The sequence below is a fragment of the Rhyacophila brunnea genome, unplaced genomic scaffold, assembly GCF_057557595.1.
Source record: "Rhyacophila brunnea isolate RB1 unplaced genomic scaffold, BYU_Rbru_1.0 scaffold_7, whole genome shotgun sequence".
Taxonomy (NCBI): Eukaryota; Metazoa; Arthropoda; class Insecta; order Trichoptera; family Rhyacophilidae; genus Rhyacophila; species Rhyacophila brunnea.
In genome coordinates this window covers 19550545-19569636 of record NW_028233339.1, presented here as the reverse complement: position 1 = coordinate 19569636, position 19092 = coordinate 19550545, and the positions used below count along the sequence as shown (strand labels likewise).

The 19092-nt window shown below is 30.3% G+C and overlaps 1 protein-coding gene and 1 non-coding gene across 2 annotated transcripts; both read left to right on the top strand.

The window, feature by feature from the left end:
- The first annotated feature begins 9752 nt into the window (after positions 1–9752).
- Positions 9753–17913, top strand: LOC147064584 (troponin C, isoallergen Bla g 6.0101-like). Its single transcript, XM_085958413.1, has 5 exons — positions 9753–9816; positions 15563–15706; positions 16930–17055; positions 17309–17440; positions 17885–17913. The coding sequence occupies exons 1-5, from the start codon at positions 9753–9755 to the stop codon at positions 17911–17913; spliced, it is 495 nt and encodes a 164-aa protein (XP_085814539.1).
- Positions 16347–16418, top strand: TRNAH-GUG (transfer RNA histidin (anticodon GUG)). Its single transcript has one exon. It is a non-coding gene; the product is annotated as a tRNA-His (tRNA).
- Positions 17914–19092: the final 1179 nt, after the last annotated feature.

Genomic DNA, 19092 nt, shown 5'->3' with positions numbered 1-19092 from the left:
ACTAGAAAAAATCTTTTTGTAGAAAAATACGACACCCGACGAAACTTGAACCTATATCCGCTGGAAAATTTTGAAAAAACTTGTGTGTGTTAGACAGAACTCTTTTGATGGTATTTTTTTTATAAAAGTTTGGTAAAATTACTGATGACGCTTCTTATGGAAACGCGAGAATTCACGAACTTTCAGTATAAATTGAGATTTAACTAGCAATACGAACACGAATCTTAAATATTACTGTATCCAATTTAATTATTACTGTTACAGAAATTTAAATTTTTAGACATTAATTATAATAAGAAACATAAGACAACTACAAATCGTCGCCCCAAAAGCAAAAGGGCACATGTGCAATTTTGACGATTTTGAGTTATGAATGCAGTTTTCTTCGTAATTTTTTTTCTCTACATTATGGGCAAAACGGCATTTGTGAAGCAACACCCATGAATTCACAAATGAGCAAATAAAATAAAAAATACTTGTGTAAACACTGTTGTGTGTACTTGTAAACTGATCTTCATTAATTAATGTATAGGAAAAAGGTAACATGTACACGACTATAGGAACTATGTGCAATGTTTACAAAAATAATATAGGGAAAAGGTAACAAGTGGAATTATTTAAAAGTGAGTAAGGGCCTTTGTACAAAAAAAATAATTTCGTTGCAGGAAAAGGGCACTTGTTAAATTTGTGAAAAATTTAAAAACATGTTGGCAGCGGACAAAGAGGCCCAAAATATTTATTTGGGCCTTATCACAATAAGCGCTTTATCACAATAAGGGCCTTATCACAATAAGCGTAAAGTGGACGCTCGCAAATCAAAAGATGAAGAAAAAGCTATTCATAAATGCATATAGGAAAAAGATAACATGTGACTTAAAACCTCTTAAAAATCAAAAAATGAATGAATAAAAAAAAATTAAAAATTGCATTTCAATTTTGAGTAATTAGGTCACATGTTTTCGAAATTTCATTTCAAAATATTAAGTAATAACCTCTCCACGATTTTTTTTCACTCCAAAAATACTTAAAATGCGTTTTTCTCAAAACTCAATTTATGCACAAGTGCCCTTTTGCTTTTGGGGCGACGAATTATAATATGAAGAAACGAAAAACATACTAACACAATACATTTGATAAATATTAGACATCGGTGCCGATATAATATAATATATCGTTTTAAATCATTTACAACCCGCATTTCATGAGCAATGATCAAAGAAAAAATATATTACCTATATTGTAATTGATTCAGTCAATTTTGTCTAATTCCCCATCTAATAATCCAAAACCATGCCCATCTGCAATTCTTTCGGGAACTCCTGAACTAGTGCCGTATCTATAGCGAAACCAACAATATTCAACATTAAATTCAACAAATCCAATAAACACAGGCCTGCAAAGCCATGAAAGTAAAGTGGTGATATATAACCGTGACTTGGGTCTTACATCAACTCAAGGTTAGTGCCCAGAGTCCCCAAGTTCACCATACCCATCCGAAAGGCCAACGATAGATTACAGTCCATACAAAAATATCGACACAAATACTATATCTACACTTTCCTTGAGAATAACAATTCATAAAAATATTGTTAAGGGATGCACAAGTTGTACTTCTTATAATATTTTAATTGTTCAGTCTGCAAAAGCATATAGTTGAGTAAATACGACTTGAACTTTGAATGATTTGGATTGGCAACGCATATTCTGTACTACTCATTTCCCGGTTGCAATGTTCAAATTAGAAAATCTCGTGAATGACATCTTTATTCACTTAATCAAAACTGCTGTAAAATTAAAGCATGGAAATACCTCAGCCAAGCTAATGCAGTGAATAAACTATAAATTTTACGACATTGGTCGACAACAGGCAGGAAATAATTTTACATAGTTACTCTAAAGTCTAAACAAAAATTGTATTTCGATATATTTTATGCAACACGTTTATGTGTGCCTACTGTTTGATTTTAGATAGGTAAATATAAAGTTAAAGAAATGAACATGTTAAAAATGGTCACATATAAAAAAAATCAATTATAAATACCTACACCAAAATAGATAACGCTTAATACACAGGTACAATGTGTAAGCAGATAACTAATAATATAATTTATTTATACACACTTTGAATTACGATAATTTGTTATTATTGTGTTATTTTTGTATAATTTATTTTATACCAATTGAGAGAGTTTTGTACTTTTGCTCATGGATAGTTTTTTGTAACCCAGGTTTTACCTTCGGGCATCTTCGGTCACTATACACACTATGTCCTACGAAGCCCAGTGGCGAAGACTCCATACTAGGCAATTATAGCGAAAAAATTTAATAAAAGTAGATTTTAATCAACTAACGACATTTTGAAAGTGAGTAAATAATAAGTATTATAACTTAATTGAATGATTCACATAAACTGTACTATAGTCTATACTCTATAGAATTAAAAACATTTATATCTATAAAAAAATGTGGTTAACTTGAAATCCTTTTTATCGCATCTAATTTCGGTATGATTACAATATCCCGATTGTATTTTATAAAGTAGCTACTTACAAAATTCAAGATTATATATTTATACAATAAAACTAGCAATAGAATATATCAATTTAGTTGATTAACAGGAATATTACATTTAAAAAAAGTAAAGTTATAAATTTCCATGTTCACACATTAGCAGAATATAATATTAAGGTCATCCATAGAGTATGTCCTATAGGTAGCACATATTAATAAAAATCAATAAACATTTTCTTCTGCCAGCAGAGGAATCGAACTTGCGATCTATAGCTACACAGACTGTCGCTCTACTAATAAGGCCACCGTGAATGCAATAGTTATAAAATAAAAGATGGAGCTATGTTTGTCATATACCTACACCGCATGCTCACAATTATTTATTTATTTATTTACAAAAAGAGTATTACGGCATTACAGCGATTGGCCAATGCGCCATAATACGTAATAAATAAAAATTTATAAAAATATCTTAATTACAAATAACAACTAATATAACAAGAAAGTAGAAAAGACAGCATGTGTTTATATAAATATTAAAGAAACATGATAATATATACAATTATAAATTTAACCTATTTAACACGTCCACAAACATTATATATCTTCTAATATACAGAAATTAATATTTGTTTGTTTGTTTGTTTGTTCGTATTGAATGCACTGCCATACCGTTCATACGATTGCGATAAAACTTTGTTAACTTATTGTTTTCACTTCCGTGAAGAGTAAAGGCTATATCTTATATATAAAAATGAATGTCTGTCTGTATGTATGCCTGTTTGTCTCTCTGTCTTTCTGTCTGTCCCGTATGCGTTCCTATACCATTCATCCGATTGTGATGAAATTTCGGTAAGTGGTTGTATGCACACCCGCAAAGGTTTCTGAATTAGAAAAATCATCATTTTCTTCTTCTTCATCATTCTATTTGATTTTATTCGTATGGTTCCTATACCATTCATCCGATTGCAATGAAACTTTCGTCAGTTATTGTACACACACCCGCAAAGGTTTCTAAATTAGAAAAACCACCTTCTTCTACTTCTTCTTCATTATATCTTCTTTTATTCGTATGGTGCCTGTACCATTCATCCGATTGCGATGAAATCTTCGTTAGTTGTTGTGGTAACACCCGCAAAAGTTTCTGAATAAGTACAACTATCTTCTTCTTCTTCTTCTTCATCATTCTATCTTCTTTTATTTGTATGGTCCCTATACCATTCATCCGATTGCGATGAAACTTTCGATATTGGTTGTGGTAACACCCGCAAAGGTTTTTGAATAAGTACAACCATCTTTTTCTTCTTCTTCATTATATCTTATGGTTCCTATATTTTATACATTATTCTTTATACTTTATACATTATTCGTATGGTTCCTATTTATACCATTCATCCGATTGCGATGGAACCTTCGTCAGTTATTGTGGTAACACCCGCAAAGGTTTCTGAATAAGTACAACCATCTTCTTCTTCTTCTTCATCACATCTAGTTTTAATTGTATGGTCCCTATACCATTCATCCGATTGCGATGAAACTTTTGATAGTGGTTGTGGTAATACCCGCAAAGGTTTCTGAATAAGTACAACCATCTTCTTCTTCTTCTTCTTCTTCTTCATCATTCTATCTTCTTTTATTTGTATGGTCCCTATACCATGCATCCGATTGCGATGAAACTTTCGATAGTGGTTGTGGTAATACCCGCAAAGGTTTCTGAATAAGTACAACCATCTTCTTCTTCTTCTTCATTATATCTTATGGTTCCTATATTTTATGCATTATTCTTTATACTTTATACATTAATCGTATGGTTCCTATTTATACCATTCATCCGATTGCGATGGAACATTCGTCAGTTGTTGTGGTAACACCCGCAAAGGTTTTTGAATAAGTACAACAATCTTCTTCTTCTTTTTCTTCTTCTTCATCATTCTATCTTCTTTTATTTGTATGGTCCCTATACCATTCATCCGATTGCGATTAAACTTTTGATAGTGGTTGTGATAACACCCGCAAAGGTTTCTGAATAAGTACAACCATCTTCTTCTTCTTCTTCTTCATTATATCTTATGGTTCCTATATTTTATACATTATTCTTTATACTTATACATTTTTCGTATGGTTCCTATTTATACCATTCATCCGATTGCGATGGAACCTTCGTCAGTTGTTGTGGTAACACCCGCAAAGGTTTCTGAATAAGTACAACCATCTTCTTCTTCTTCTCCTTCTTCTTTATCATTATATCTTCTTTTATTTGTATGGTCCCTATACCATTCATCTGATTGCGATGAAACTTTCCTCAGTTATTGTACACACACCTGCGAAGGTTTCTAAATTAGTACAACCATTTTCTTCTTCTTCTCCATTATATCTTCTTTTATTCGTATAGTTCCTACACTAATCATCCGATTGCGATGAAACCTTCGTCAGTTGTTGTGGCAACACCGGCAAAGGTTTCTGAATAAGTACAACCATCTCCTTCTTATTCTTCTTCTTCATCATTCTATCTTCTTTTATTTGTATGGTCCCTATACCATTCATCCGATTGCGATGAAACTTTCGTTAGTGGTTGTGCCAACACCTGCAAAGGTTTCTGAATTAGTACAACCATCTTCTTCTTCTTCATCATTACATCTTCTTTTATTCGTATAGTTCTTACACTAATCATCCGATTGCGATGAAACCTTCGTCAGTTGTTGTGGTAACACCCGCAAAGGTTTTTGAATTAGTAAAACCATCTTCTCCTTTTATTTTATATTCTTCTATTTGTATGCGTTTCTATTCCATTAATCCGATTGCAATAAAACTTTCGTCAATAATTGTGCCAAAACCCGCAAAGGTTTCTGAATTAGAATAACCATCTCCTTCTTATTCTATTATATCTTCTTCTATTCGCAATGATTTTGCAACGAAGATTCCTGAATTAGAAAATCTTCTTCTTCTATTCGTATGCGTTCCTGTAACATTCATCCGATTACGATGAAACTTTTGTCAGTTGCTGTGCGCACACCTGCAAAGGTTTCTAAATTAGTATTATGTAAAATACAACGTTTATTGTTTGTTTGTTCCATGAATTTTGATGTTTTTTTACTACATATTAATAACATTAATAACGTTTGCATATTTTGGATTCGATTTTAATTTAGTGGTCTTTTGTTTGACCTTTACTCCTATTAGAATTATTTTTCTATTGCCATATTGTATAACATAGATATTTTAATATTAAAAAAATAATTACCTCTTATTATTTTTTAAATATCTAAGATTAATATAACCACGAAGCGACCCTGTGCGAAGCCGGGTACTTCAGCAAGTAGTTAATAAAAAATAAATCAACCTTTATGGTCCCATCAAATAAGTTAATCGCACGATATACAGCATCATGAAACATAACATCTGTCCTGCGACGAGGTATCTTGAAGACCGTAGAGTTACGAGTGATACGAGGGTGGGTCAATAATTCCTTAGAAAAAAGCATTAAAACAGTTTTTATTTTTGTATTTTTTTTTTATTTCTCAACATAATCTTCTTGGAGCTCAATACACTTGGTTAGACGTTTCTCAATATTTTTTAAACCGTCAGAAAAATAAGTTTTCGGAAGGTCCTCAAAATAAGCATTTGTCCGATCGATGACTTCTTCATTTGAAAAAAAACGTTGTCCACTTAGCCATTTTTTTAAGTTTGGGAAAAGGAAAAAGTCACTGGGGGCTAAATCTGGCGAATACGGTGGGTGGTCGACCAATTCGAACTTCAATTCTTCAATTTTAGCCATTGATCGTAAACATGTGTGAAAACGGGCATTGTCCTGATGAAAGAGGATTTTTTTCCTGTTTAAATGAGGCCGTTTTTCTTCAATTTTGTTTTTTAGCTGGTCCAATAAAGATGCATAATAATTCCCTGTTATTTTTTTTCCTTTTTCCAAATAGTCAACGAAAATAATTCCACGTGCATCCCAAAATACAGTAGCCATAACCTTACCAGCTGATTTTATGGTTTTCGCCTTCTTTGGACATGGTTTGCCTTCGCAATCCACTGCTTTGACTGTTCTTTCGTCTCGGGAGTATAGTGGTGTATCCATGTTTCATCTACAGTCACAAAGCGACGAAAAAATTCATCCGGATTGCGTTGCATGAGCGACAATAGGGCTTTAGAGGCCACCACCCTATTGCGTTTATTGTCGACTGTGAGCAAACGCGGCACCCATCTTGCAGAAATATTTTTCATGCCCAATTTGTCATGTAAAATAGAAATGACGCTACCTTTTGAGATCCCTGTAACCTCAATTATCTCACTCAACTTTAATCTTCGGTCACTTAACACCATATCGTGGATTTTATTGATCATTTCTGGTGTAGTCACCTCTACAGGACGTCCTGAGCGTGGTTCATCCTTTGTTGATGTACGAACACGTTTAAATTCATTTAACCAGTTATAAATAGTTGCAAGTGAAGGAGCAGATATGCCGTGAACTAAATCCAACTCATTTTTTATTTCCTTTGCTGTTAACCCTTTTATATTAAAATGTTTAATAACAACTCTAAACTCAATTTTCTCCATTTTCCATTTTTCCATTTTCCACAAGCAATTTTTTTTTTTAAATGTACGAGAAACACACAACAACCCGACCAATCTGATTGAAACTTCGCAGCATACTGAATCGGTAGTGCCGCTGCATGAAAACAAACCGCTTACAGTACTAGTCGCGCCACCTGTCGGCTTTTCTAAGGACTTATTGACCCACCCTCGTATTATATAATATTAAATTTAATTATATAATAATATTATATAATATAATTATTACTATGCGATATATATTAATTTCCCATTAATTTGATTGGTTACTCTCTTAATTACATAGCCGCAGAGTATGATACAAACACAATATCCCTCTATTTTGATCAGTCTTGTCACCTGTATTCTTAAGTGCCATAACTGAATATATTGCGCATATTGCTACATACATTTATACACTATCGACTTAATACGACATAGCCAGATAAAAATAATCTAACTAGAGTCTGTCTTCTATAAGCTGGCGTGCCGGTTTCCCCCCCCCCACCCCCGCTTCAGCATCCATCTCGTTCCCTCCCATTAAAAACATGCAACAGTTGAACGCGAAGGCACAATGCTTTCCGTGTGACGTGTACGCCAGTTTATAGAATACAGACATTAACTAGTTATTCTATTGAAATGTTCAATACCTCCGTCCGGGCACAAAATACTGCAGTAAATGAGGTTTTTTTTATTCTGTATATGCTCAACTGGTTTTTCATTATATATTATTATTATTCTCTGTGTTTTGTTATAACGATTTATTTTCTTTTATAAGCTCATGCGCCGTTTATAAATAAAATAAATGGTTGCCAATTACTGATATCGCAAATAAAAATACTGTAATGAAACGCAACGACTATATTATTAAGATGAAAATCTCCTTGGCCGTGAATAAGTATATGTTTGAATGTTTATATAATTTTATTTACCAGAGAAGGAAAATGATGAACATTTTAAAATATAAAATATATCTTTTAAGTTTCCGCTTAAAACTATGAAATAAAATATAAATCGTAGGATATTGAAAAATAACGGTGCTTGTTTACGTATGGTACAACGCAAAGCGATAAGCGATCGAAATCGATACTCGATATTATAATTTCTCTGATAATGAAACTGAATCAAAGAATAAATACTTTCAATAAATTAGTATGTATGATAATTGCAACATGCAAGATAATTTTCCTCTAAAATTATTAATTTATTGGTTATTGAAAAAAATATCGATACGGGTATTTTTTTTTATTATTTATTTATTAACGAAGCAAACAGTTACATGTTGATTACAAAAATTATAAATATTATTATGAAAAGTTATTGCAACCAGCAAAGTTAATACATCATAATATAGTTAAGCCTTACAAGTTAGAGAGAAGAATAACATAAATATAAGGAAATTACCTGAGAAAAATGAGGAAGAATAATGAATAATTAAATTGTATACAAAAAAGTAACATAAAATATATATATATATATATGTATATATATCTATTTATATAAAATTTTGGAGATAGCGGGTTAAAATGAAACAGGTGGATTATTAAAAGGATCAACGGTGGAGAAATACATATTATAATTTAAACAAGAGCGCCGAATAAAAGAGTTTTGTGCATAATTAGAACCGCTACGACTGATATGGTACAAAGTTTGGTTTCGCGTAAATCTTGATGGACAATGGAAACCCACCCTTCGAGTAGGTTTGGCGAGTCAACAAAACCATTGATAATTTTAAAATGAAAATATTGATCAGATATAGAACGTTGACTTTCCAAAGATGGTACCATAAAAGTTTCAGTGGTCGAAATAGAATTAGATAAATCATAACAGTAAGCTTTAAAATTGACGTGCTTACGAAATTTTTAATTACGTATTATATCAATACCTAACAGATGTCGACACTGGAATCTTTCCATTATATATTATTATTTTCCTATGATACGAGTATACTATTGCTCATTTATAGAAATTAAGAATTAAATGGTAAATAATAAATCACTGAATTTGAATGCTGAATCTGTTAATTATTTAATACGTGATTGTAACAGCACCTGTCCTGATCCAGATTTCCCTCTGATTAGCGATGGACAAAACATCGAGAGCGTCGACAGCTTTAAGTACTTGGGGGTACACATCACGGGAGATGGCATTTTGCAGAAAGAGCTCGCTATCCGAATGGAAATGGCTGGAGCAACATTCAACTCGATGCGAAATGTCTGGGACTCACGATTGTACTTGGTCAAAACCAAATGCCGTCTATTCGACGCTTCCATTCTGACAGTGCTGCTTTACGGTAGCGAATCATGGCACCTTACGAAAGCTCAGAGCAACCGTATACTGAGTTTTGAAAACAGATGTTTGCGACGAATACTGGGTGTGCGGTGGTATGACTTTAGGAGCAACAAGGAGATAAGAGAACGCACCATCACGCTGAAAGTGAAGAGGCGACGTTGGACCTGGCTCGGCCACGTGCTGCGGATGCCAGAAGAGAACTTTAACCTGGCTTGCCTGTTCTTCAAGCCGACCGGATTTCGGTGACCTGGAAGGCCGCTAAATACAATATACAGAGTGTGTACGGCGAAGCTACGGGATGTTGGTTTGACCTGGAACGAAGCAAGAAAACTGGCGAGCGACAGGAATTCTTGGAGGCGCAGCGTGGTGTCCATATGCTCCAGCTAAGGGCGGATATGGCCAAAGAAGAAGAAGAAGTAAATGCAGCCTCTTATGGATTAAAACTATTACTCATATCAGGTGTATCGGGTACAAATATCCAAGTATCCGAGACTAGTCAATGCACTCGTCAGAGAAGGACGCTTTTAGTAATATTTTATTTGTAGAGTTTTAATTTATTATAAGCCATTTTTTATTTTAAAACTAGCTAAATTACCACTGGGTCTATTCTATATACAAGGCGGCTATTGGTGACTATCGATGGTATTTTATCATATGTATGTATTGAAGTATTATAATTGTCACAATAAGTTATACATCTAAACACTCTGAACTGTCATAACTGTCAATCTCGCTCTAAAAGTTAACACAGCCAAAAGAGGGGCTTTTAAAATTTTTCACTTTTGACAGTTTAGATGGTTAACTTAATGTAACAATTTACCACCTCAATACATACACATGGTAAACCACCGTCGATAGCCGCCGATATTCGCCTTGTGTATAGAATAGACCCACTGGCTTGTCAGTTATTACTTCGTTGATCGATATAAATTTTATCTTACTCAAAAAAGCAATAATAATAATATTCATATATTTATGAAAATAACTATATCTAGACAGACAATATTATAATATTATCAAAATGAAAATAATTATGCCAACAGTAAAAGTCAAACGAAATAACACCAAATTAAAATCGAATTCAAAATAGGAAATTTTTTTCTTAATCTTAAAAAAATCAAAACAAACATTACCTAATATATATCTTATATACGTATAATATAGATAGATTCTCGTTAATCTCTAATTTTTTGATTAATTCTTACTGTATATTTTTGTTTTGATGTGCTTTATTACAATTAACCAGTTCATTTAAATTTTATGTTACAATGTCTAGAATCAATAATTCGTTGTGTTTTTTAATGTATTGAAACAAAACTGCTGTTAACAAATTTGTATACAGTTTAATAATATATATACGGAAAAAGAAACAGAAAGTAATATGGCATTAGTACAGAGTAGATGACCTTTTAGGATATATGCAAACAACTATATTATGATTTTTTCAATGGGACAAACTTTTCCTTTGAAATACAATCTCACGGCAACACCTCGTGCTGATCAAGTATTGACAGGAACAGAATGCCCTAATGCTAGCATTGACATTGCAATTCAAGCATGTCATTAGATCAAACAGTGTTGGACTGATTGATTGATGTAGTTAATGCGCATTTGTCTGTGATTAACTAAATTAACGATTCCTGCAATCAAACCGATTGCTAATCACTAATCAGTAATCACATATTTTTGTTGTTGCACGTGACACTAGTTTTACTAATAAGTAGAATAATAATATATAATATCTTCTGATATTAGACATTCAAATATAGATAAGCATTAATATATATTATATCGATCGGCGCTTTCTAATAAGAGGTGAATATTAAATTTGTATATGCGTATGTATATGCAAATTGCTTATAATATAATTATGATATATTATGGCTGTAAAATATTATCATCAAGTGGTATAATATATAATATTATATCGAAGTGCTCAAATAGATTTAGTTATTGTAATTAATAATTAAATTAAAGTAATATATTATATAAAACTTATTCTACATAATATAGCATACCCCGTTTACACGTGAATGGATTTACTGCTGACAATACGTATTATTGCAGCCATAAGAAGAAAATGCTGGTGTAAATACGTATTATCGTGCAAGTTGAAGATTGCATTCTTGTATCAAAAAAATACAGAAAGCTTCTGAATTTTCAATAATTCAGTAATTGGTACTGTCATAGTGGTGCGCTTGCGCAGTAGAACAATAGTGGCGAACCTGCCGGATGAAATACAAACTACAACGCACAGAATATTTTGACATCTACCGATTATCTACGAATTTTTCCGTACCTGTCCGAACCTGTCCGAGTCTGTCTGAATCTGTCAAATTGCATCAATATTGTGACAACATCGCGTCTCGCCTACGCTTGAAGAACGAGATTGGAGAGACAGTCAGGACTTTTACGTATAAACAGTAACTATCTCGATAGTTTAAAATACACACTATTGGTGCAAGTAAATCCATGGACGTGTACATATGCTATACTACTGATGAGGACCAGTAAAAAATATTAATTGAAGACGTGAACAATATAATAAACAGTATTCAAAGAACTTTTCTGTTTAAAAATAATTCAAATTAATATTTAGTAAATATTAAAAAAAAAAATAGTACAGCTAACTGTAAGATCTATGTTTTATCGATGGTAAATGGCATAATTATAATTTATTTATTTATTTATTTATAAAAAGAGTATTACGGCATTACAGCTATTGGCCAATGCGCCATAATACATAATAAATAGAAATGTATAAAAATATCTTAATTACAAATAACAATAGAAAGACAGCATGTGTAAATATTAATGAAATATGATAATTTATACAATTATAAATTTAGCCTATTTAATACGTCCACAAACATTATATAGTTAATAAAAAACAAATCAACCTTTATGGTGCTATCAAATAAGCTAATTGCACGATACACAGCATCATGAAACATAACATCTGTCCTGCGACGAGGTATCTTGAAGACCGTGGAGCTACGAGTGATATTGGTGGGAACATGAAAATTAATATTTGCCAGTATATACGGATTGTAAATAAACCCACGAAGAAGTAAAAAGAAATGCTTTAAAAGAACAATCACTCTTCGGGTAGACAGGGATTGCATTGATAGCATACCCAGAAGAAAACGAGTCGGGAAATTCATTTTATTGTCATTATCATAAGGAAAGAACCCGTATGTTCTTAAGTAGAGAAATCTAAGAAATCTATTGTGGACTCGATCCAACTTAATTGTGTGGATGGACCTATTAGGACTCCAAATAATGCTCGCATATTCAAGAATACTCAACACAAATGATACGTATAATGTACGTAGCACTCTGACGTTTTCGAATGATTTTGAAACCCTCATAACAAAACCAAGCATTTTACTAGATCTAGATGAATTGATCTCATTGAAATGGAATAAACTGGTCCTGCATGTTATTAATTAATGTGGAGTATGTACTGCATATTATTATAGAGATTTAATCGAGCTTTAATGTACTTAATTACAATGCAAAAGTTTTAATAAATAAAAAGCAATATCAAGTATCAATATCAATAATTTATAGAAAAAAATATTTTTAAATAAAAAAAATTTAATAAAATATATTTAAAAAAATTCTACAACGTTTTACAGAAATTATTTTACTACATATTAATGAGAAAACTAATACATATTATTATGTAATAATAAATATAAATCCGTTCAGCAAACACGCAATTATTCACAATAGTTATATTTTAATAAATTTGTTTTTAGATACGTATTGATTAGTAAAATAAAAATTTGTCAATAAAATATTTTAAATTACAGTTTCAAATCCACTTACAGAGACATTATGGTCCCTTTCGGTGTAGAATTTATTAAACAACTTGTCCCAAACTTAACTTACACAAGTGGAATATATCAATAAATGAAGCGATATTATTGAACACAGGTATTGCCCTCCTAATTGGCATTACGAATAGCTGATTAGTTCTGCACCATGCTCCCCATTTCTAAGATAGTTATTAGATTATTTTTCCGAGAATGTCCGATTTTTTTCATGTTAACCACGTAAATAACAAGGCCGGTTTTACACTTAGAGGGGCCTTGTGATATTTGGGCTCCGATAAAAACCTCATTTTCTCTTCTTTTTTTTGTTTGCATAATTATTTATAATTTCATTTTTCTAACATTTTTGACTCTCTCGACATTAACCAGTTAATTTAATCAATTTTACTAATAGTATTACGTAAATATTTTTTACTTCGTGACAATGTGGAAAATAACAGTTTGCTTAGGATAATAATTGTACGTATATTAAGGAAAAGGAAAAAAGAATATGGACGTTTGTATATTTGTACACTTATTGACTATTCAATGTCGACTTCAATTGATTCATTAAATTGTACAATCTCATCTATTAACTTAATCTATGGATTCTTACTCTCAAAAATTGATTTTTTGATAATGTTATAATTTATTGAAAGCCTCTACTTTATTTTATCGAGCTTGGCTCAAAAGCGGCAGTTTTATCTACTGCAAGGTTTTTTATGGATTAAATGTGTTAAATTATCATTTTAGTTACCATCTAAATTAAGTAATTAGATAAATCATTTTGAACCGTCTCTGATTTTCTCGGTGCACCGACGCCGGAATTTGATTGGGGCGCCGATGATTCCAGCTATGCAGAAATCGACATTGGACGTCAACGAATCTTTAGTATAATAAGGCTTACCAAGTAGTTTCAGCTTCAGATTCTTCAAAACTCACCAAGAGCTTTTGATAAATTAGTCTCAGTGCTTTCAGCAACAGTTTAAAATTAACAAATAGTGTTATTTCGTAATTTACGAAACCAGTGATTAAATATGGTGTGTGTCAAGTATAATTTCAATTCTACATTATAGGAATATAAATATTTCGAACAGTGCTTTATTATTGAATGACTTCGATATTTACACGATTTAAAATTTATCTTTTGTAAAGAAACAACATTTTTTTCAATTTTAAATATTGCAACTTTGTAGAATATATTATTATAAAAACAATAATTTTACAAACTATGTATATAGTACGCTGAAAAATACTTTGGATAAAAGAAAGCTCTTTAACACTACCTAATTAATTTTGTAGGAACGAAATTTGAATATATTAGTTATAATCAACTAAAATCAACTATCTCAAATAGTATCTAGTAATTCAAAATTAAATGTTATCAATTTCATAAAAGTTAAATTCTGTATTATAATAATAATAATTGATTGAGTATAATAATCCATTATTAATAATATCCTCTCGATCAATATATCATATGAGATAAAATATTATGTTTATGTTATGTTATGTAATTGATTATTTTCCTTCAATTTGATTTTTGTATAATATCTGTTATAATATTTATGCAAACATAATAATTTACACTCTTTTTGTTATATTTTCTTGTGGCGCATTATTTCAGGAGGATCTTGACAAGGAACAAATTCAGCGTAAGTTGAAAACTACGTTATAAAAATTTACTTAGTTTATATATTTAATTAATTTCATAGTAGGTATTTATTATGTACTAAAACTAAATTCTATTAAATAAACATATGGCGCATTGGTTTTTTGGAGCTACAATTACTGTTTCATGCATGAATAATAATCGATGACCCTTGTCACAAGATAATGTTGTAAAACAACTGAGGTAGAATAAAATAATTCAACCTAACTTCAACAAATAAATTATTATACTCCATTATATATTACACTAGTATGGTTTATTAAATCTATTGATTTTTGACTCCAAAATTTAAATAATTATTATTAATTTTATAATGAATTATGTTATTTAAAGAAACTTATACTTTTGAAAATATAATGATTAGCAGAATGCAATAATTAAATTTAAATATTTTAAAATATGTAATAAGTATGTAGTTAGATATTTGTAACTTTATTTATGTAAGCGCAATAGTATAATTTTTATCTGGTATAATACAGATGTTTAATGAATTATTCGTATTTTAATAATATACACATTTTAAGTTATTTAAATTATTCAAATATCTTTATGTTAAAATTAACTGAATTAATAATCTTGTTTACATAAATATAAATATACAGAATAGCTACAACATACTAATATCGAAAGAACTTTGTCGTAATTATATTATAATACTATTACTAATAGAATAAATAGATCTGATCAATTTTTATCATTCTTATTCCATGTCCAGTTCTCAAGAACGCTTTCGATGCCTTCGATCAGGAGAAGAAGGGTGTCATCAGCACTGACATGATTGGTACAATCTTGGAGATGTTGGGACATCAACTGGATGACGACACACTCAAAGAAATCATTGATGAGGTTGATGAAGACGGTAAATATTAATTACTTATAAACACTGCTATTTATAGCGATGAAAAAAGCGTAAATAATTAATATTTTAGAGTATTTTATTCTAGTATATTTATTGTGTAACTAGTTTCAAAAAGAGTTGTTGTTTTTAGTACGTCACAACAATTAATTTAAAATTGACTTTTTTATATAAGGCGTATAATTATTTTTTACTTATAGTAGTATGGACACATTATTATTTAACTACATACTTAGATGCCCACTGAACATATTGTAAAAAAAAATCAGGAAAATATTTTTTATACTTTTTATTACCTACTTCTCATCTGCTGCTTTAAAACTACTTTTATATTTATTTGGTTTTCAACGCTGACTACTAGATTAATAATAGGTTTTTAATGAAAATTATAATTTATCAAAAATCATACGTAAAAAACACGTAAAAAATTTCGTATAATATTGACAAAAAACAGTTTTGACAAAGATTTATTAATTATGTATACCTATCAAAGTAAATCAGTATAAGTAATTATATTATAAAGTGTTTTTTTTTAATACGTCAAATGTCATTACGGTAAAAGTAGGTCATTTGAACAAGTGCCAATAAAATGTTGATATTAATATAATTTGTCCGTTTCTCGGCGCTTTCACCGTCTCCGATAGCCGTGATCGTCTAGTGGTTAGGACCCCACGTTGTGGCCGTGGTAACCCAGGTTCGACTCCTGGTCACGGCAATGGATAAAACCATTGTCATGGCGGAGGCTTATTTTTATATACAATCCGCATTACAATTTTAAAAGCAAACACAAATAACTACATTAAAATATTTTTAAATAGTGAACAATATTGTTATGTCGAAAAAAAAAATATTCCAAGCGCACCAATCTTCTCAGTTTTGAGTAAACAAAATTAAATTATAATTTATATTGGCAACCGATGCATCCTATTTAAATAGGTGTTAAATGAATAATAGTATAATTAATTGTTATGGTGGTTAAGAATACCTGCCTAATCAACCGTAGCATCCATCATTCGTCGCGAAATACGCCTGTTACGCTTCGAATGGGTGAATAAATTTATTATTTAATTTAAAAAATATATTATGCAAATTGTAAAAAATAAACGTAACGCGTAAAGCCCTTGACGAATTTAAAAATTGATATCTATTTTACTGTAATACGATATTTTCCCTTTCAAATATGTAATGTTTGCTTAGTAATGTATATTTTTTTGCTCATTTTACAGGGTCTGGTGAGCTTGAGTTTGAGGAGTTTTGTAGGCTAGCTGCTAAGTTCCTTACAGAAGAAGAGGAAGATCAAGAAGCTATGGTCAGAGAGTTGAGAGAAGCTTTCAGGATGTACGACAAAGAAGGTAAAATAAATACTTGCATTTTTAAAACTATTTCATCATTTTATTAATATGCATGGGTAACTTTGAAAATATTGTATTTAACGTAAAAATAGTAGTTACAAAACCGATTTAAATAAATTAGAAAATAAATTTAATATTTTGTACATACTTCATTTAATTTATTTATTTCCTCGTTGGTACTACCGACATCTGTCGTCGTATGTTTTAGGCTCGCAACATTTTCTTTTGCTCTAATGATTTTTCTTTTCTAAAGGTAACGGCTACATAACCACAGATGTCCTCCGGGAAATTTTCAAAGAGCTTGACGACAAAATCACCACCGAAGATTTGGACGACATGATTGAGGAAATTGACTCTGATGGATCCGGTACAGTGGACTTTGAAGGTATTTATTTAAAAACAACATTTATTTTCTCGTCAATAATTGATAACTTACTTACAATCAGAAAAATGAAAAAAAAAATGAGGCAATACACTATAAATATTTTGGCAGTAGAAAGCAATCGTTATCATATTATTTTTTTTCTTTCATACTATAATATTTTTAATTAAAAATAATTTTATTTAAAACATTATGACTATCATAATCATTAAATTTACTATGGCATTTTAGAACAGGCCAATAATATATTAATACGTCTTTTTAAAGCATAGTCCATAATATAATTTATTGATACATATTATGTTGTAATTTAAACACGTAGATTGAATTAATGGGATAGAAATGTAAAACTGATGTAGTTATTTTAATTTAACTTAAGATATTCTTAATATTTTATAGTTATATTATATATTTTCATTAATATTTACCTATTCTTATTATTTTCAGAGTTCCTTGAGGTCATGACTGGAGAATAAAATATTTTCGTCGAAATCAATTTTTTTATACGAAGTTACCTTATTATTTATAGATTGATAAATTACACTTAAACTAATATGTCATTATTTCCTATAAAACCTATGAATCCTCAGCGATCATTTGATAAGATCATCCTAACTGATCAATCAGAATGATCATTAATATTTGTAAGTCATACTTAGTATAATAAATACCATTTATTTATAAGCTAATTTATTTCCATTCATTGTACTATGCCTATGTATCCATTCATCGACTACCATTGAACCTATTAATTATATTTATAAGTTTTTTTATAATAAACAACTATTTAAAAATGCAAACAGTTTATTTTTTTATAATAACATATTACTTTTACTTATATGGATAAATTGATATTGAATCTTTTAATTTTACAATAATATTTATTCCTTTGCCAAAAATTACTTTACTGAGATGAACATGATTACTACATAATTCTAGTAACTAGACCAATTAAGTACCTACTTACTATTTAGTATATACCAAAAGCTTGCTCTAATTTAATTTGTAGTATTTATTTATCAGTCAGTATCAGAAAAGAAAGTATTTTTTATTACAATAAAAAAGTGTGAATCTTTTTATGGTTAGCTATTTAAAACTAAATATTTCCACAATGTCAAAAGTAAATAATATTTGTTTAGAATTATAACAATTACAAGATAAAAAGAACTTTTTATATACAACGTTTTTAAATTTTCTGTTGAACCATATAAACTTGACTTGACTGGCTTAAACGATCAAAAAAATTTGTACTTGACATGTCATATTGATTTTCATAGTAACGTACGTATATATTAATAATTTAGTTCTTAGGACCTAATAATTTAGTTCTAGGACCCCAAACCCTAGCAACCAATAATGGTGTCGAAATAACTTTTAAGGGAAGTTAATTTAAAATCGATTGCAAGATTTATACCGGACAAAATAAGAATACGAGCTAAGAAAAACGTTGTAAAAATATACAAATTGATGGTTTGGAATAAAAATATACTTACTATAGAAATAACACGACATAAGAATATAACATTGCCTTGGTGGTGAATAAAGGTATTAGGCCAAAGTCTTATTGCGATAAATGTTTAATTATCTAATACACAAAAATATAATATGAGTGTAGACCCCTTTAAATTCCGGGAGGTATTAGTATGGCGGTATCA